Source organism: Apium graveolens, chromosome 11 (genome assembly GCF_009905375.1).
Source record: "Apium graveolens cultivar Ventura chromosome 11, ASM990537v1, whole genome shotgun sequence".
Classification (NCBI taxonomy): Eukaryota; Viridiplantae; Streptophyta; class Magnoliopsida; order Apiales; family Apiaceae; genus Apium; species Apium graveolens.
This window is the reverse complement of record NC_133657.1, coordinates 3,618,806-3,640,734: the sequence shown is the minus strand read 5'-3', so window position 1 is coordinate 3,640,734 and position 21,929 is coordinate 3,618,806. Positions and strand designations below refer to the sequence as shown.

The following is a 21,929-nucleotide window of genomic DNA, read 5'->3' as shown; positions in this document are numbered from 1 at the left end:
ATTGATCTAATGACTTAGATTAGTTTCTAGTTTGAGAGAATTGCATAATCCACCCCTTAACTTTGGCCAAAATTCAAAGTTGTATACTTGTTTTGAACAATTGCAGATTGCATCCCATTACTTTCAAACCTGTTTTAAGTTGCACCCATTTTATAATTCTCTAGTCAAATATGACGGTTAACGTTAAGTGTTTAAAGGGTAAAGTTGACATATTAGTATTTGAACAGTAATTGAAGCTTGTAACCCCTAACTTTCAGTTTGTATGAAAAATGCACCCCTTTGACAGTTACAACTAAAACAATGAGGGTAAAATAAGAGTTTTAATATAAAATTTAAATAAATTTTGTAGTTATAATTCAAAAAAAACTAAAAATATTTATGATAATGAATTCTTCCCCTACACTAAAAAAATAATAACGTCACATTATTTAAAAAAAAAATCTAGCTGATTTAATATTAAAATTTAATATACATGTAATTTAAATTAATTTTAGTGGATTATAAATTTTTGGAATTAACACCATGTAATAAAAAATAAATTTGAAACTATGACTCAAAAACTAAAAAATATAAAATATAAGTAAAATTCAATTTTTAACACAATTTTGAAACAGATAAATATTTGTAAATTAATTTTTCAAGGTGAAATTCCTATTTTGCCCCTGTCCAATAAAGAAAATTAGGCAAAAAAAGGTGCTTTTTGTACCGAGTTTCAAAGAAAAGGGATGACCTGCAATTTCTGGAAATAGGTGTATAATATTGATTTTGGATCAAAATTAAGGGATGTAAAATGCAATTCTCTCACAGATATAAGTATGTTTTAGTTATGAGAGTACTAAATTACCCATGTTGACTAACGTTAACGGTCATATGACGGAATATTATAAAAGGGTTGCAACGTGAAATGAGTTTTAAAATAATAGGATGCAATCTGTAATTGTTCAAAACAGGTATACAACTTTGAATTTTGGTCAAAGTTAAGGTGCATTCTGCAATTCTCTCTTCTAGTTTTAATTTTAAGTTTAGTTAAAATAGTAACCAAATTTAAAATAGACACTATAAATTAATCTAAGTCACTAGATCTATCTGATATAATGGCCCCTAAAGGCACCATGCAAAGTTAAACTACACCATCCCACACAAAATTTCAGTTTAATCCCTCCATTTTTAGTTTGATTTTTCCATGTTAAACAATAAGTTTTTTTTAATCTGATTTCACTGTATTTTTCTCCATCTCTCAAAGATCGATTTATATACCATATGTGTTATATTTAGAAATATTTTTTTTAAAAAAAATTGTTTGGTTTATGGTTTCTAGTTTTTATTCAGAAATTGGTTTCTATTATAATAATCCATATATATCTAGGGAATTAATCAGGAGCCAACGTGGGTTGGGGAGGACAGACAGCCAACCCACAGCAATGAAACATTGCGGGAGGAAGCAATGTTTCAATGCTGGTCTTGACCTCCGCAATGATTCATTGCGGCATGTCGCCATGCCTTGCGCACTCTGCAATGTTTCAATGTTGGGCAGACCCACAGTTTTTAATGCCCCAACTGCCTCTCTATTTAGCTTTTAATGCTCTTTTAGCTTATTCTAATATTTAACTTATTTATATAAGTATAAAAATAATATTAATGTTCAAAAATAATTAATTTTTTAAAATATGTTAACATTAAATATAAGTAGAAGTAATATTTTAAAATATAATCAATTTTAATAATAAATTTATCAATTTTATTTTTTCTGTAATTTTTCTTTAAATTATCCTATGAATTATTTTAGTTAAAAAAATAATATTATTAATTTTATACTTTTTAGTGAATTGAGTTAATTTAGTTTAAAAAATTTATCAACAGTCAAACTTATTTTTTGTTCAAAACTTATTTTATGTGCAAATATTAATAAGAATTGATTGGTCAATAATGCAGAAGGTTTACCGACACACCGCAATGAAACACTACGGCTGTTAGGACAACCTGCAAATCTTCATTGCGGCAATTTCAACAGTCAAATGAATTAGCTTCAGCAAAAAAATTTATGTGCTAAATTTAATTTTGTGAATTTTAAAATTCAGATTTTCACCTATAAATAGTCCTGCCTCATCTCATTTTTTTTCAACATTCTTTTCTCTATTTTCATTCTACATTTTCTCTTCAACATTATCTTCTCTATTTTCCGAAAAATGGTTTTCTACTATGATTTTGACAATAATAAGGTAATTATCGATGGTGTGGCTTACGACGGGCCCGAAGGAGAAGAAGACATGGCAATAGTTCTCCGCCGTATTCAAATGGCGCTTGAGCGCAAGAAAAAAAAGGAAAATGAAGCCAAAGCGAAGGCGGAAAAGTCGAAGAAAAATAAAGACGACGATAAGGGTGATAAAGGCGGTTTTTCCAACACCGTTAAAGTTTGATCATTCTCGTCGACATAAAATGTTATTATGTATTTTTTTTGAAAAAAATATTTGAATGTACTCCATTTATATTTGAATGAAATAAATTATTTAATGTTTTATTTTTCTTGTACTTGTCCAATTTATTTTATCAATTTTAAATTTTAATAAACAAATATATTGCTAAAATTTGAAAATGTGAAAAACTAAAAAAATGAAAATTTATCGAATTTTCGTTATCTATAAAAAAATATAAAACAACTTAGCCCCCAAAATGTTAAACATTTCTTGGTAACAAACTATATAAAAATAACTCGGCCACCTGCCGCATTTTATTTAAGAAATAATTTTTCTTAATTATTATAATCATTATATTTTAACATCCATATAGTTGGATCGTCAAAATTTGTATTTTATAACTTACATGTCAAGAAATATCATTTGACACAACTATTGTGCAAAATTTTCACAAAACTATATAAAATAGTTGCATATTATAATTAAGTTACTCTTATAAACATTTATATTTTCAAAATAACATTTAACATATTAAATGAAATATAATAAGACTAGAAACTATTTTTTAATTTTTTTTTGATTAATTTTCTAATTTTAAAAAAAATAACAAAAATAAACAACACATCCGCAATGATTCATTGCGGGTATAAGTATCCACCGCAATGAAATATTGCGGGGGTATGTTGTATAGTTTTAAAACAACTGTAAATACTTACAGATGTTGGTTTCTGGGCGTGTACAGTACCGTAATGTTTCATTGCGGCCTTCGGGTGCTCAAGTTCGTCGTGGGTGAGAGGACGGCCAGTAAACGGTAATCCCAGAATCATATAAACATCCTTCAAAGTAATAGTCATCTCCCACACGGCAGATGGAATGTGTTAGTCTCTGGCCTCCACCTCTCAATCAAGGCCGTAATGAGTCTGATGTCATTCTGCCGAACCACCCGGGGTTGCCGAACGCCCCAAAACCATATGCATCCAACAGAGCCTGTTGATCTGGAAGTATATGCCACTCACCCATCCTCGCTGTCAGCTGTCTAACATCTACGGTATTCCTGTCCCCGCCCTCCCAGATCAGACTGCTAATATGGCGGTCCTGCATAGTCAGCAAGGATCGATCAAGAGGTCCACACTCCATGTCCATAGTATCTGCAATATTTTAAACCAAAAAGCACATCAGTACAAATCCAAACAAACAGTAAATGAGATTGAAGTTCTCAACTTAGGACACAACAAGATTTCAGGGGTTTTGCCAGAGATGGTTTGTGAGTTGAGAAGCTTGATAAACTTAACAGTGGCTTACAATTTCTTATCAGTGTTCAATATAACACAAAACACGGACATGAATTTAACCAACTAACAACTTATTCTGACTCAAACAAAATAAGAATTTACACCCTTCTTTATAATTGATTTGTCATTTTTCCCAGTCCTATATCCATTCTTATCATATATCCAGAAGACAAATCACAACAAACGGATCATGCATTATTATGATTCTTAGATAAATGGATAAATTCTAGAGAGAAAGAAGTAATGGTGGTGGTCCTCAACTGAGAATATGTTCTCTGATATTCAGTCAATATTCAACATAACAAAATAACACAGACAGGCATTTAAGCAACTAAGTACCCAACATACAACTTAGTCTGACTAATATAAACTTTGAATTCCTTTTAATTATATGACTGAGAGAATGTTACTATGATAAGGATGCTGGATAATCGTGAGCTTGCAAACTGATTACACTTGACAGTGGCTTACAATTTTGTAGCTCAATTAGCCGAAGGTTAATGTGTTCTACGAAATTTTCTTCCTGGTGAACTAAAGCTTAGATTCAACAGGCTAATGTCGTATCCTATATCATGTTGTATCAAGCCATGTCCATGTCATGCTTGTTACAGCTCTGACATCACCCTCAAATAATAAACATGCCAGATAAATAGCACGAATATGTGGAAAGACTCAAAGAACTCCTGGTGGTGTTTTTTTAACTAAAGTGTCTATAATACTAATACTAAATCACATTGTCGTTGTTTTATACCTTGTAGATCTTGTAATGGAACACCCCAAGCAATCTGAGTTGAGCTCCGGAATGAGACAGTTCCACCTATAACACGATATGTCGTGTGAGTGAAAATAATTTTCTTGGCAATAAGAGCCAATACAGTCAAATAAAAGCACTTAAGAAACAACATTGCATTACAGATGCAGATGCTCTGTTATGGAGTCATAAATTATACATGAACAGGGTGACGAACTTAATAAATTAATCAAACACAAGTTTAGATGTTCTATTCACACGTCTGAGCTGTCTAATTTCGTTTAGGACATCTTACAGAGTGATTTGTTTAGGCAGTTGAACGTCGGGGATAAGCACCTGAAGACAATTATGACAAATTCCCATAGGACTTTCATCAAACACTTCATTGGCATTAATCAAAAACTAGCTTAAAATCAAACAAACTGCAAAATACACACAAATTACAAAACCCATCAAGATTAAACACACCCTACCAATGAGAAAAAATTATAAAAATATAAGAATTTAAAGAACAATAAAACCCACAAAAACGAGAGTATGTTCATATAAAAGAAACAAAGAAAGATTGTATTCTTGTAGGGAGAAATACAGAATGGGATATTAGCTGACCTGATAGTTGAGATTTGTAAGTGCAGTAAAGCCGAAGGCAAGTGCAAGAAAATTTACTCGACTCTATTATGTGTGTTGTAGGTGTTTCTGCAAGTATCCGTGTGTAAAAAAAAACGACTACCGCAATGCTTCATTGTGGACTCCGCAGTGAAACGTTGCGGTGGTATATTTATTTTTATTTGATATTCCATATAATATTTAGCATTATTAATATTTTCAAATATTCAAATATTTTCATTTATTATTAAAAATATTGAATTATTAAAATATTAAAATATCAAAATATTTTCCTTTATTATTTTAATATTTATTATTAAATATTTGAAGGGATTTGAATATATTAATTTCATTTAATATTTCAATACTTTTAAAATATTGAATATTAAATATTAAATATAATATTTAATTTATTATAAAAAGATTTTATAGTATTTTTTAATATACAATCTTTAATCAGAAATATTAAGAATAATATCTTATTAAATTAATATTTATGTAGATAAAAAAGTATTAATAAATTAATTAATATAGATAAAGGGCAGAAAGGGAAATGGAGTATGTGGGCCATGCCGCAATGTTTCATTGCGCCCTCCGCAATGAAACATAGCGGCATTAGCGGATCCCAGCCATTCGTTTTTTCCTTTAACGGTCCTGATTTGTTGGTTGTAAGTGGTCCCTATCCAACTATGGTTGTGCATAGGGACTCATATATCTATATATATATATATATATGAATATGATTAATTACAAACAATTTTTAAAATGAAAACACTGAAATTAATCTAAGCTCGATCTAGTCTAATGGCCCATATATATATAGACACGAAATCAAAATACACCATCCCACCTCAAATCTCAGCATTTTCCATCCATTTTTAATTTAATTTTTTCCAATAATCTGTAATTTTCTTTTAAAATCTGACTTCACTGTATTTTTTCTCCATCTCTCAACGATTAATTTACATATCACATGGATTATATTTTGACGTGATTTGATTTTTTTAAAGTTTTTACTTTTTATTTTAAGGAATTTTTTATTGAAATAGAACGTTATATATATATATGAATGATCAAATAGAAAATGGAAACTAACATAAGCCATTAGATCAATCTAATCTAATAGTCCCCCGAGAAGCGCCACACTCAATCACCCTCTCATACACAATTTCAAGTTTTTCTCTTCGTTTTTAATTTGATTTTTCCCGTCAAACAATAATATTTTTCTTAAAATCCGACTTCACTGCTTTTCTCCATCTCTCAACGATCGATTTGCATACCATATGTGTTATATTTCGAAGTAATTTTTTTTAAAAAAATTTGGTTTCTAGTTTTCATTCTAATATTGGTTTATATTAGAGTTCCCCCTCTCTATATATATAGGGAGATGATCAAATGTAAACTAAAATTAAAATAAAAACTAGAAACTAACTTAAGCCATTAGATCAACCTAATCTAATAGTCCCCCTGAATCACCCCACTCAACTACTCTGCACCCTCCCACACTCAATTTCAGCTTTTCCCCTCTTTTTTTTAATTTGATTTTTACCGTCAAACCGTAAGTTTTTTTTAAAATCAGATTTCACTGTATTTTTCTACATCTCTCAACGATCGATTTGCATACCATATGTGTTATATTTCGAAGTAATTTTTTTAAAAAAATGGTTTCCAATTTTTATTCTAAATTGGTTTCTATTGGAGTAACCCTGTATATATATAAATGAAAAAACTGAGTTTAAAATTGACCATATACATTATCCATGCAGTATACTGGTGCCGACAATTTTGGACATAATAAGACTTACGCGAAATGAAAATTTTCTATTTATAACCGAATACGAAAATATACTATAGAAATATAGTATTAGTTTTGTGTGTATTATTCGGGTACACCGAGTCCACCTGAACTTAGCCTGCACGAAAGAACATTGAAATAGAATTTATTGAACCGCCTCTCTTGATCTTTTCAGTTTTCACACTCAATATATTCAGACTAAACATATTACAATAAACTATTCGTCACCTCCTTATTCCTTTCAATCTAGCCCTATACGGCTACATTATATCAGCATCATCTATTGTTTTATATCTACACTTCTACACTGTATTTAATATACCAAACAGGGTTATTATTGATCCATTCACCACACACTTTTTCAAGTGCTAAGCAAGAGTAATGGGGTTTCTGAGTTTTCAAAATAAATGGTACCAGCAGCTGCACCAACTGGTCCAGAAGCTCAAGAAAACACCTAGACCACCTACTTCTGATAAAGAGAATGACAATCTCACTGAGCTTGCTCAAAAGTTTCTGTCACACCTAAGCGATTATTATCGAGTCAAGGCGGCTTTGGCTCACCAGGATGTTCTTTTTCTCCTGGCTGCACCATGGAACACCAAATTTGAAGGTTCACTCCGTTGGCTGGCTGGATGGCGGCCTTCTACTGTTTTCCAGGTTATTCACACTCAGTCCAACATCCTTTTCGAGAACTACCTGTTTGATATGCTTGACGGCGCTGTTCAAACTGGAGATCTTGGTAACTTGAGTCCTGATCAGATGAAGTGTCTCGGTGATCTTCACTGTCAAACAACAGGTGAAGAAAACGATCTCAATGACCAACTTGCGGACTGGCAGGTAAGCTTCCCATCAGCCTAAATCGAAAAATTAGTCATTTTTAATTGGACTGGATTTAAAAATTAGTGATTCTTGTTTAGCTCCAGGACCCAGGCTAAAAGCTAAGAAAACTGGATTGTATTTGTCCCCATGTTTTAACCCTTCAATCGGTAAAAATGATGTTGCAAGTGACATGATGTTTCTACTGAGTCGAACTCACTATACCGAAAAATTATTAATGACATGCCAGGAGTCAAACTCTTGAACTCCCATAAGGGAGAAGAACTCAACCACTGCACCAATCAGTTTGTATTAGTATTGAACAAACACCTATTTATGTACCTCGAATGTATGAGAAAAATGTGGTGCAGGATGTTGCAAGTGACATGATGCTATTGAGGCACGAGGACGACAAGGAGGAGCTGATGGATGATCTTGGTACAATTGTGAGAAGGGGAGATGAGCTGCGAATGCAGACGTTAAGGAAGGCGGTGCAGCTACTAACACCGCATCAAACAGTCGATTTCTTAGTTTCTGCTGCTCAGTTACACTCCCTTGTAAGTGCCTGGGGCGAAAAACGTGACATTGCAGACGGCATTGATGAGTAAGTAATGGCCCTGCAGAATCGATCGGTATCGGTTGTTCTTGAGATCCTTTAACTTGTTTGGTTTGAAGCCATTGAATCATTTTGGAATGATGTGTTTCTTTTTACAACTAATATCTATTCAATATTTAAGTAACCAGTCACCCTAAAATTTGTATGATATTCGTATTGATTATATTTATTGTAAATCGTAGTAAAACATAGGGGAGTCTTAATGAGTATCATGTTCAAGCTTTAATCTACGAGGTTAAGGTTCATCTTCTACTACATTTAAAATCAGAAGATCGCTATCTATCTAACAATTATCAAAATATGTTGTAATCGTATTAGTCTACTGACGAGCTTATTCTTGAAAAGCAAAATTATAAGATCATGCTTGGGGCGTTCTCAGGACCTGAAGTTGGAAACATTTTTAAGTGTAAAATAACAAAAGAAATTGAGCATAATGAGATTGCCAAGTTAAGTTGTGGATTCGATTCTTGCACAACTCGAGAAATATATAGTGATGTGTACAGGCCCGTTATTTTAAAAAAAATCATAAATAAAAGTTAAATATTGGAATTATAAATATGATCTTTGATTTTAACAATATAAAAATGTTAGTAATTTGAGAATATTAGTCGAACACACTTCTAAGTCCGTGGATCACATAGTTAAAATAATAATTTTTATTTTTATTTTGATAAAAATATACAACTAAAATTTTAATTTACAAAAATAAAATTTTAAAAATTATTATTTTATATATACGGTCAAAATATTTAGAATTGTGTGTAAAAAAATCAAATGATATATAAAAAATAGACGGACTACTAATAAACTACTCCCTCTGTCCCTCCTAATTATTATCGTTTCTGAGAGAGTGTCCGACACGTATTTTAAGATGAGTAAAAAGTATAGTTCTATAATTTTTTTTAAAAAAAATCTTTTTCTGAATAAAAGTTTAAATATTCTTTTTTTATTCAAAAAAAAATTAAAATATTTTATAAAACTATACTTTATATTCATCTTAAAATGCGTGTCAGACACTCTCTCAAAAACGATAACAATTGGTCGGGACTGGGCAGTAGTATTTTTATACGTGGCATTATTCGGTTAGTATGTTGAGCAGGACACATGCAAGCCAACATCTGTCAACAAAAATTGTGCGTTGTCATGCAGGTTTTATGACACGTGCAGTGGGGATAAAATAATTGTTTTTGCTTGATATTTTTAAAATCCAATTGTTTTTGTCTTGTTTAATTTTCTAACGATGTTAACTTTTACTCATTTCAACGTAATAAAAGCAGTGTTGTAAAAATCGGGAATCGGGAAAGATCGGTCGAACTACCGATTTAGGATTAATTGAAAATCGGGAATTAATCGAAATGATTAATCGGAGTAAAAATCAGATGTATTATAATATTAAATTATATTTAATATATTATTATGATTATATTAGTTATTTATTAACAAATATATATTTATTATATCATAATTTATATAATTATTCATTTTTAAATTAATATAGTATTTTAATTTTAATAAATAATTATATATACTGCAATAAAGAAAAATTTGTAAAAATAAATCGGATTTCAAAGATCGAATCGGTCGGATATATTGTAGGCGATTAATCGGGGATTTTTTTAAAAATCTGGGATTTTTAGAACACTAAATAATAGTAACCAACTAACCATTAGGTGTGAAAAATTATCCGAAAAAATTAATTTAGCAAAGAAAAATGTAATACATAAAATAAAATGCATTTTATGCTGGCTATGGGGTTCGAAACCCATGCGCACTTATGTGCGGAAGATCTTAAGTCTTCCCCCTTAACCTCTCGGGCAAACCAGCAGATGAATTATTAAACCACACGTTTTATTTTAACACAACACGAATACACGATAGATAATCCGGGAAAAGTAGCTTTTAAATAAAATATATAAAAAAATTATTTGAATTTCCAGTTTGGTTTTAATTATTCCGAAATTCTGAATCACAACTTTGAAGGAGAATTATCAATTTTTATGAATTCTTTTACAATTTTTTTGACACCGGAACTCTTGATTCTAACCCGATGTTTGATAAACTACTTTTGACAGCAGTCTTATAAACCTCGGGTTTTAGCGTCCTAATCCCGATATCCACCAACTTGATTGTCGTGCGTGTTACTTTCGTGTTTATGATCACATTAAACAATAAATATAAGAATAAACATTAAAAAGAACAATAATTTTAACTTATTGAACAAAATTACTTTAAAATGAACTCTAATACCAGACTCCTCGACTTGCAAGCTGAAATATAAGTCACAAAACACAAGTATTAGTACATTTACAATTTCAATCACACCTTACAATAAAAATTATTCATAAAATTGAAATTTTAATTCCGAACCAATACTTACACATATATACTCACACATACAAATGACTCACTATTCTTGCAATTTTCGATATGTATAAACTCTTCTCCAACAATTGATAGGGGATAAAATAAACCTTAATTATGTCATTAATATTGCATTAATTACATCTACAACTACAAGGCCCATTAAAGAAGGCCATATGTATGACATTCAGACCAAGAAGGTTAACACATTGGTCAGGCCCAAGAAGATTAACACATTGATCAGGTCTGATGAAACAAAGAAGGCCCACTAGCCCAGAATATTAATTAATTTCATAATTAATTAATAAGGGATAAGTCATCATATCAGTAAAGTTTAATAAGGACACAATTCCTTAGAGACTGGCCTCCAAGAAATCCCATAGAATAAGGAATCAACTTCCTGCACCATAGGACTCCAAAGTCCATTCTAATTCTGAGACTTGTCCACCAACTCTCCTAACCCTAACCTAATTCGAAGGCATCCCATGCCTATATAAGGGGTCTCACCCCACAAATCAAAACTACATTTTTTGACTTGATCCTTGGCAAACAGCAAGGTACGTAGGCATCTTGTTAAGGCAGATTGAGTCACGAAACACAAGAGCAGTCAAATTGAGGCTCGAAGCTCATGAACCCTAGCAATAAATACACCCTAAGTTTTTATCCATAACATTTGGCGCCGACTGTGGGGAAGCATAACAACAACCATGGTGAGAACACGGAGCAGAAACAGCGCCCCTGAAGGAACACCGGCTGGGACAACCCAACCAATTTCATCAGTGTTAGAGATACCCCCGCATTCGACCTATGCCACCACCCAAGGAGGAACCCAAATAGGGGCAACTGAGCCTCAGCCACAAGGGACGAATCCCCCGGGTCCTCAAGGAGCGAACTCCCAATTTTCGCAGCTACATGCACCTGTGAATCCTCAACCCGTTGGGTATGAGTATTCCACTATTGTGACCACTAACCCCCCTTATGCGATGCCCTTATACCCCGAGGTTGGAGGAAGTGGACATGCAAATCGGAGTGAAGCGCAAGGGCAGACGGTCCCCTATATACGCAGTTTGGCTCCTATTCCGGAGGATCAAGAATTCTCTGGGCCTTATACTAAGAGAGACTCCGAATTTTCGGATGATGATGTGGCTCCAAGGAGGAGGCGTGTTGGTAAAGAACCAATGCCTGATGCTAACCAACGCCCTAGAAGCACTCGAGGGACGAATCCCCAAGAAGTGCAGGAGAGGATCAGGGCTCATAAAGCTGGGATCCAGAGACTGAAGCGCGACCTGGAGGTGCACCTTATCCCGAGACCCCCACTACCTCCGAGGAGGAGAAATCCTCCTTCAATCATAGACCTGGATGGTCCGCTGCAAAGAAGGACTGTTGTCCCAAGGGATGATCCAAGTGATCTTCTGCCCCTAGGGGATCCTAATGATCCAACTCCACCATTCACTGAAGAAATAATGAATGCCCACATCTCAAGGAAATTTAAGATGCCCACCATCAAAGCTTATGATGGCACTGGAGATCTTGCTAATCGTGTCAGGACATTCTCTAATGCACTGTTGTTGCAGCCCGTGAATAATGCTATTAAGTGTCGGGCCTTTCCTCAAACCCTGTCGGGAATAGTTCAAAGATGGTATAGCCGTTTGCCTCCGAATTCTATTGGGTCCTTCAGAGATCTAAGTCAAGCTTTTATCAAGCAATTCATCAGTGGGAGAGTGCATGAGAAAAGTTCAGCATCCCTCATGAGCATTGTGCAGGGAGCCAAAGAGTCCTTAAGGGAATATCTGAACCGTTTCACCTAGGAAGCTTTGAAGGTACCGGACCTTGATGACAAGGTAGCTATGATAGCACTGCAGTAGGGAACTAGGGACGAGTTCTTCAAGATGTCGTTAGCCAAGCGCCCCCTGAAAGCATGTTACAGCTCCAAGATAGGGCCGAGAAGTACATCAAAGTGGAGGAAAGCACGAGGAAGACGGCAGTGAATAACGAGCCCGCTGGTGGCAAGAAGCGTAAAACCGATCTAGAATATAATGTTAAGGACAAGTATCCTAGAAGAAGAAGGGAGGACCTGGGCAAAAGTTTGCCGAATATGCTAAGTTGAACGCTCCTAGAAGTTAGATCTTGATGGAAATCGAGAAAGAAAGAGATGTTCGTTGGCCTAAGCCCCTGAAGGCTGATCCTACCAAGCTAGATAAGAGCAAATATTGCAGATTTCACAAGGATGCTGGTCATGACACCGATGAGTGTAGACAATTGAAGGATGAAATTGAATTTCTCATTCAAAAAGGAAGGCTGAGCAAGTATACTGGAGATGGAGGAGATAGGAGTAATAGTGGAAGAAGGAACTTCGATGATCGCAAAAGAGATCAGGATGATCAGGGGCGAAATCCCCAACCCAGGGGACCGGTGATAAACGCAATTTTTGGAAGACCACGACCTCGAGGGCCAGTGATAAATACAATCTTTGGAGGACCAACAACTGCTGGTTCATCTACAACTCAAGGAAAGCATATACCAGAGAAGTTATGCATATTGTCGGAGAAGCCCCGGAAAGGGCCAGGACATGAGTAACAATGACATTCGATGACCTTGATTTTGAGGGTGTCAAATTTCCTCATGATGATCCTCTGGTTATAACACCGATAATAGGGAACAACCCGGTGAAGAGAGTCCTTGTAGACAATGGTGCCTTGGTGAACATCTTACTTCATGATACCTTTATAAGGATGAGCTACAATGATTCTCAATTAACCCCAACTGACATGCCAATATATAGTTTCGCTAGAGTTGAGTGCCCCGTGGAAGGGATAATTAAGTTGCCGATGACCATAGGTCGAGAACCAAGACAAGCAACACAAATGATAGACTTTGTAGTGGTAAAGGCTAGATCAACTTATAATGCAATCATGGGAGGGACGGGAATACATGCTGTAATATCCGGGATATATCGTGTAATTATTTTTGATATTATTATGTGTGCCCAGTATCTATTCTATGAGTTAATTGTTAAGTGTTATCTGTACATGAATATTCAAAAATAATATTAATTGAGTATTTTAATTTTTATATGTCCAAAATAAAATATAGATAATTGTCATATCTTTCTAATTATTTTTATGTTGATTTATAGATTTATAAGAATTATATGAAATTTCTAAAATCTTTTTCCGGGTAATTAAAATCTATTTTATAAAAACGGGAACCAACCGACGTCAACCGTTGTTACGTTTTTGGAACCCGAAATTCTTCCGAGAACTCCTTCCTAACCTAATTGTAATATTCCGAGCATTTTTCATGTTTCGACTTTTTCGATCCGGCTTACGGTTTGTCCTGCTCGGGTCCCGGCGCGACATTTTCGATACAATATTCGTTTCGGTAAATCAATAAAACCCGTATTTTCGATAAACGGGAGCTTTTTATTAAACTATCCCAATTATCACTTCGTAATACGTGTAACCAGGCGCTGAGACCAAGACCGCAGTACAAATTGTACTAATTTGGATAATTATCCCGAAAACCGATACCGTTTGGATCAGTTTTTACAGATAAACGTACTGTTTTATATCCGGAATGATCCAACGGGATACAAATTTTCCGTAATTATAAATAGCCTTTTACCGTATTTTATTTCGTATCAAAATCATTTACAGATAGTTAATTATATAATTTTCAGAGAAAAACCCTAATTACATAAACTGTTCTAAGAATCAAACAGCAAAACGAAGGCGTTACCGATCTCTGTTTTTAAAGCTTGAGTAACCAAAACGAAGGATTTGAGGTGTTCTATCAGATTCTGAGCTTTATTTCACTGCAGAAATCAAGGGTATTTTTCTAAAAATTTATTTATTTTCGAATTTATTTTATTAAAAATATGAATTTTTGTTCGGATGATTGTTTGTATGATTTGATGATTGCATTTTGTAGAGCTTATTTTCCTGATGATTTTCATATGTCATACGTCTGATTTGGAGTTCAATAACATGCTCAAAAGTGGGTTTAATTTTCGAATTTCAAAATTAGGGTTTATAACCCGTATGAATGTTTTCAATTGAAATTTGGGGGTTTTTGATTCAGGGGTTATTAGCTGTTAATTTATAGTGGGTTGTGTTCCTTATAAAATTTGCAATCGATTGATATATAGCTCGTTAACAGAGGATGCTTGAATCGAAGGGAGTTGTGTTTTAAAGATTTGCGATGTTCGCCGGAAACCGGCGATGTTCTTGGCCAATTTCCGGCCAGAACAGGGATGATTAGAATGTTTTGAATGCATGAACAAGTTCCTGGTGTTGTGTAGTGTTGATCTGGAGGTGTTGGTGGGGTGAGGACGCCGGGATCGTCTTCTCCGGCCACCCCCGATTTTCCGGCGACTGAAACTGCAAAATTGCAGTTTAGTCCCTGTATTTTTGAAGATGGTGAAGTTTAGTCCTTGTAGTTTGCAAAGTTTTCAAAAATAGGATTCCTGTTTATAAAATGTTTAAAAATCATATTTCCTATTTATTTTTATTATAAAAATTCATTTTTAATTTCTGAAAATTCTGAAAATTATTATTTTAATTCCAAAAATTATTTTTAATTCACAAATAAATCTGAATTAATTAGTTAATTAATTTTAGTTAATTTATAATTGATTAATTGGTCAATTAACTCGAAAATTAATTGATTAAATGATTTAATTAATTATTAATTGATTTTAATTAGTTATTTAATTAGATTTAATTATTTAAAAATGATTTAAAAATTCTGAAAAATAGTTTCGAGCTTTAAAATATTATTCTAAATTATTTCCAAGGCTCGATAATTATTCTAAAATTATTTCGGAGCCAGAATGGGTCAACCGAACCCTGTTTATTAACCCGAAATTGATCCAACGACCCGTTTTAATTCCAAAAAATGTTTTAAAAATCATTTTAAATACCCGAAAGCATATTTATGACCCGAGACTTCTTTATAGATGATATGTCATTGATTATGTGATGTATTATGTGTTATACGTGACCTGTTGTTTGACTATCGGTCTATATATTTGGTGTTTACTTGGTTATTGCATAGATTTCAATCCGTTAATCGGATTTGGGTAAAACGAAGGGTAGATAGAAGTATGTGTTGAATAGAATCCTGTGAGTTGATGATTGATAGATGCTTATGATATGTGAGCAGAAGAGGCAAGGCGTAGGAAAGGAAAACAGGTAGTTGAGGAGTAAGACGATTGTGATTGAAAACAAGTGCAGGATAGTAAGCTAATATCAGGGAAGTGTTCTGAACTTTCTCGAGATATTGTAATTCTTGATAGTCTTGTTGACATTGCAAGTGCTTTGAAGCACTGAAACCTAAATCTTGATTTCAATTATTGTTCTTGAGCTATGAACCATATTATTTCTAAGCCATTGATTATTGTATATCCAAACACGAACCACAAATCTATGATACTACTCCACAAATACCAGACACTGAACTGAATTATTATATACTCAATCCATTATATCTTATGCTTTGAAAGACCAAATCCTTGAAACCCTGAAATGTTGTTTCCTTTGTTATCCAATTCTTTCATTACCCAGCATTCAAGCTTTGAAAGTACCTTGTTGATCCTTACAAGGATTGAAACCCTTTCATTGTTAAACATTTATTGTTGTTAATGATTTCAGTTATTGTTTATTATTACATATTCTGTTATTATGCTAGAATTGGATTGTTTTTATAAAATTGTGGACCAGATTCGTGGTCAGACCATATAATGGTCAAGTTAGGCCAATGTGTGCCTTGGATCCAGTAGTTAGAGCAATGTTGTGTGCCTTGCTCGGGGTTAGTGCGTGACTGATCAGCAGCCTAACCTTGGTTTTAAATTAAAAGTATAATATCCAATTCTAAATCATAATCCATTGTTCACTTGATATCATAACCATATTCACCCGATGATCATTATTCTCAGTTTTGTCATTGTGACTTGCTGAGCTAGTTAGCTCATTTGTGCGATGTTGTTTATATTCTTTCCAGTTAAAAAGGAACCAGTTGGTAAAGAGGATCCCCAGTCCAGCGCGAGAGCTAGGGGTTCAGGTTGAGAAAGCTGAGCTAGTAGGTTTCTTTTGGAATAATTTAAGTTTGTAAAAGTTTGTAATAATGTTTAATACTCAGTTTGAATTTGAAATAGTTGGGATTTGAACGGTTTGTAATATATTAGTGTGTTTGGCTTGTGTGCATACTTTAACCTGTTGCGGTCCGTGGTGGTTGGTAAGTAGGGTCATTGCATATATTATTAGTATCTTTATTATTGTTATAAGCAGGTTATAATTAAGGTGTGTGTGTGGACCCCAAACTTCTGACCCGGGTTTGGAGGGCACCACAGGTTTGGTATCAGAGCTACAGGTTATAAGTCACTTACACAAGCCTAGGTTAACGGGAATGGGTAGAAGGTTAGGATTAGAAGTAAGGCATATGATGATAGAACGTTGAGAGGTTGAGTGTTTCGGTATATCAGGTATTAGCGTAAATTGCGTTATGGTACGAGATTCTTATATTACGATATAATTTCAGATAGCAGAGATGGCCGACTCTTTTATTCCCGTATCAGCTGATCACTCAGAGCCTTCAGTTGGAGCACCAGCATCGGATCCACGTCATGTGATTCCACCAGCATTGGCTATTCTATCTCCACCGGTGTTGCAGCCCGTACCATTGCAAGCTATTCCACCCCCAGGCATGAGGCCACCTGTCAGAGGACCCCCACCAGCTGATTCAGATTCCACTCGGCATTCAGTAGCGAGTGCCCCATTCCAGTCTACATTGCCCCCAGTTCCTTATTACCGGTATGAGGCTCTTCTATTGGAGCGTGATTCCTTGTTGGCTCAGATTAGAGAGTTACAGCATATCATCAGGACTACAGATGTTAATCATGGTGTGAGGGAGCTTCGAGAGGAGATTCATGTGACACGGAGGGTTCTTGAGGCTAGGTTACATGGAGCTACACTACCTGGCAGAGGCCCTGATGCACTGCTGGGCTAGGCTACTGAGGTGATGGAGGACTTTGAGAGGCTAGCAGGACCAGAGTTTCCTTGGAGCTGAGTTAGAGATTTTGAGATGAATATGCTGAGTAGTGTTGCTATGATTATGTAGTATGGACAGTAGTGTGTAGTGTGTATCAGAAGACTTTTGAGTTGTATTTATAGACTAGCGATGCTGACTAGTGAATAGGTTGTTGTACCCTTTTTGCTTTTACTTTTGAAGCATCTTTACGTTTGTACTACCCTAAAACTTTTGATCTATATATATCAGTACCTTTTTCCTTTCCAACACTGTCATTTACTTTATCGCACCTGTTTTACTTTACCTTATTTATTGTACCAGTATACCCTGTGATACTATGTGCCCTGTTTTCCATAACTGTTTATATTCTGTAAAGAAGCATGCAATTTACTTAGTTACAACTGTTTTCAAAAAGAGATATTCCTGTTTTACAAAACTTTTCTTTTATGCAAATATTTGATTCAAAAGCTAAATAAATTGATTGATTCTTTACAGAAAATGCCTCCCAAAAGAAATACCCGCACCAACACCCAGAATGAAGAAACCAACAACAACAACAATAACAATCAAAATGATATAAACCAGAATGTGAACCCAGGACCCATGGACCCAGCAATAGCCCAGATTCTTCAAATCTTGGCCCAACAAACAGTTCACCTGGCACAACAACAGCAGAGACAGACCAATCCCCAGGTAACTTTCAAAACTTTTAAGGCAATAAACCCACCAGAATTCAAGGGTTCTTTAGAGCCAATTGAAGCAAATGTTTGGTTAAAGGAAATAGAAAAGGCATTTACCTTAGTGAAAGTGCAAGAGGAACAGAAGGTTGAGTTTGCAAGTTACTATCTGAAGAATGAGGCCACCTATTGGTGGGAAATGGTGAAGACATTGGAAGGCACAGATGTTATTAGTTGGGAAAGGTTCAAGGAATTGTTTTTAGAAAAGTATTTTCCTCAGTTTGTTCAGGATCAAATGGAGCTGAAGTTTTTAGAGTTAAAGCAAGGGAATATATCGGTAACAGATTATGAGGGGAAGTTTGAAGAATTGTCAAGGTATGTGCCGTCGTATGTTGATACTGATAGAAAGAAAGCTAAGAGATTCCAGCAAGGCTTGAAGCCATGGATCAGGGGGAAGGTAGCTATTTTTGAATTGGATACCTACGCCGGGGTTGTACAGAAAGCTATGATCGCAGAGACAGAGAGTGAGATGTTCCAGAAAGATAAGGAAAGCAAGAAAAGGAAAGTTGAGGGAAGTGAGGGTCAGTCACAAACAGGGAAATTTCCAAATTTTAAGAAGGGCAAGTTTCAGTCAGGGAGAAATTTTAATTTCAGGAGACAAAATGCAGGAGACGGAGGCCAGGGCAATCGTCCAGCTAATGTGAATCCGCCGAATCAGTTGAGATTAACTTTTACAGATTGTCAAGTATGTGGAAAGAAGCATGGAGGAGTTTGTAACAAGTTGAATGTGGTATGTTTTAAATGCAACCAGAAAGGGCACTACTCGAGGGAGTGCCGAAATCAGCCAGCAAGAGAGCCAGCAAATAAAGATCAACCTATCCGGAATCCAGCAGTGAAAGTTCCAGTCATTGGATTTACATGCTTTAAATGTGGGAAGCCAGGACATATGGCCAGGGATTGCAAGACACCAACCCCAGTTAGTAATGCATTGAGAATTATGGGATCTACCCCAGCAGTAAATGAGACTCCAAGGGCTAGAGTTTTCGACATGTCAGTGAAGGATGCTATCCAGGATACGGATGTCGTGGAAGGTACGCTTAATATGAATTCTTTATGTGCCAAAGTGTTAATAGACTCGGGAGCAACTCGATCGTTTGTTTCACAAGATTTTGTTAGTAAATTAAATTGTCCAGTTGAGTGCTTAAATGAAATAATGACTGTGGAGTTAGCAAATCAAGAACGTGTAGTTGTGAATCAAGTTTGTGAGAATTGTGAGGTTGAGATTTTTGGTAGTAAGTTTTGTGTAGATTTGATACCATTTAAGTTAGGAGAATTTGATGTGATATTAGGGATGGATTGGTTATCTAAGCATGATGCTCAGATAGATTGTCGAAATAAGAAAGTAATGGTGAAAATGCCAGACGAAAGAATAGTAACGTTCAAAGGTCAAAAACAAGTAAAAAAGTTCTTAACGATGATTCAAGCCAAGAAGTTATTACGGCAAGGATGCGAGCATTTCGTAGCATACGTGATTGACAAAAGTCAGGAGCCAGCAAAACTTGAAGATATGCCAGTAGTGAATGAATTTCCAGACGTATTTCCTGACGAATTGCCAGGACTTCCTCCAGATAGAGAAATTGAATTTGCGATCGACCTAGCACCTGGAACAGAACCAGTATCCAAAGCCCCGTACAGAATGGCGCCTGTTGAGATTAAAGAGCTAGCAAAGCAATTGCAGGAATTGTTAGAGAAAGGAGTAATCAGACCCAGCGTATCCCCGTGGGGAGCCCCGGTATTATTTGTCTAGAAGAAAGATGGAAGCATGAGACTATGCATCGACTATAGGGAGCTCAACAAATTGACGATTAAGAATAAGTATCCGTTACCCAGAATTGATGATTTGTTTGACCAATTGAAGGGAGCCAAGTATTTCTCCAAAATTGATTTAAGATCGGGATATCATCAACTGAAAATCAAACCAGAAGATATACCAAAGACAGCTTTCAGAACAAGGTATGGACATTACGAGTTTTTAGTGATGTCTTTTGGATTGACCAACGCCCCAGCAGCGTTTATGGACCTGATGAACAGAATTTTCAAGGAATATTTGGACAAGTTCGTTATAGTATTTATAGACGATATTTTGATCTATTCAAAGACGGAGGAGGATCATGCGGAACATTTAAGGACAAATTTGGAGATTTTAAGGAAAAAGAAGTTATATGCTAAATTGTCGAAGTGTGAGTTTTGGCTACAAGAAGTTCAGTTCTTAGGACACATAGTCAGTAACGAAGGGATCAAAGTGGACCCGGCAAAGATCGAGGCAATTACGAATTGGGAAAGACCGAGAACACCCACTGAGGTAAGAAGTTTCTTGGGATTGGCAGGATATTATCGACGATTCGTTCAGAATTTCTCAAGGATTGCCATACCATTAACAAAGCTTACACGAAAGAATGAAAAGTTTATATGGAATGACAAGTGCGAAGAAAGTTTTCAGGAATTGAAGCGGAGATTAATCACAACACCTGTTTTGTCACTTCCAGACGATCAAGGGAATTTCGTAATTTATAGCGATGCTTCCTACAAAGGATTAGGATGTGTTCTTATGCAACACGACAAGGTGATTGCGTATGCGTCAAGGCAATTGAAACCACACGAACAGAAGTACCCTACTCATGAATTGGAATTAGCAGCTATAGTTTTTGCTTTGAAGATTTGGAGACATTATTTATATGGAGAAAAGTGTGAGATTTTCACGGATCACAAAAGTTTGAAATATATATTTACCCAGAAGGAACTTAATATGAGGCAAAGGAGATGGTTAGAATTGATCAAGGATTATGATTGCTCGATTAATTATCATCCCGGTAAGGCAAACATTATAGCAAATGCGTTAAGTCGGAAGGAAAGGTTAAATATGTTATCCGTACCTGAAGAGATATATAAAGAATTTCAAAAATTGGAATTGGAGATTAGAGTTTGCGAGCCTGAGGAAGCGAAAGTGTACAGTATGACTTTCCAGCCGGAGTTCTTGGAGAAAATAAAAAAATGTCAGAAAGATGTAATGGATCACGATATAAATCGTTTGGTAGGTGAAGAATTATGCACGCAGAAGGATGATCAAGGCATTTTGAGATTTTCATCTAGAATCTGGATTCCACCAGTGACGGAGTTAAAGAATGAAATTTTACAAGAAGCACATAGTTCAAGATATTCCATCCATCCAGGGAGTACTAAAATGTACAGAGATTTAAAGAAGAATTATTGGTGGCCAGATATGAAGAGGGAAATTGCGGAATGGATTAGCAAATGCTATACCTGTCAAAGAGTTAAAGCAGAGCATCAGAGACCAAGCGGATTGCTACAACCATTGGAGATTCCAGAATGGAAGTTGGAACATATTACCATGGATTTCATAGTTGGATTACCAAGGACAAGGGCTAATCATGATGCCATTTGGGTTATAGTGGATAGACTTACCAAGTCAGCTCATTTTCTGCCTATAAATGAAAGATTTTCGCTCGACAAGTTGGTCCATATGTACCTAAAAGAAATTGTAGTTCGTCATGGAA

General features: G+C 35.1%; 1 protein-coding gene and 1 non-coding gene across 2 annotated transcripts; one reads left to right on the top strand and one right to left on the bottom strand.

Moving 5' to 3' along the window:
• Nucleotides 1–7,096: 7,096 nt before the first annotated feature.
• On the top strand, nucleotides 7,097–8,393 carry LOC141697945 (protein DOG1-like 3). The gene is made up of 2 exons (XM_074502515.1): nucleotides 7,097–7,695; nucleotides 8,046–8,393. The coding sequence occupies exons 1-2, from the start codon at nucleotides 7,240–7,242 to the stop codon at nucleotides 8,280–8,282; spliced, it is 693 nt and encodes a 230-aa protein (XP_074358616.1). The 5' UTR covers nucleotides 7,097–7,239; the 3' UTR covers nucleotides 8,283–8,393.
• Nucleotides 8,394–10,030: 1,637 nt separating this feature from the next.
• Nucleotides 10,031–10,114, bottom strand: TRNAL-UAA (transfer RNA leucine (anticodon UAA)). The gene has a single exon. It is a non-coding gene; the product is annotated as a tRNA-Leu (tRNA).
• Between the last annotated feature and the right edge of the window lie 11,815 nt (nucleotides 10,115–21,929).

Excerpts from the sequence above, each read along its gene's own strand:
- LOC141697945 (XM_074502515.1), top strand. The coding sequence starts at position 7,240 with ATGGGGTTTCTGAGTTTTCAAAATAAATGGTACCAGCAGCTGCACCAA. Across the intron at positions 7,696-8,045 it reads ACCAACTTGCGGACTGGCAG|GATGTTGCAAGTGACATGAT; the intron begins GTAAGCTTCCCA and ends AATGTGGTGCAG.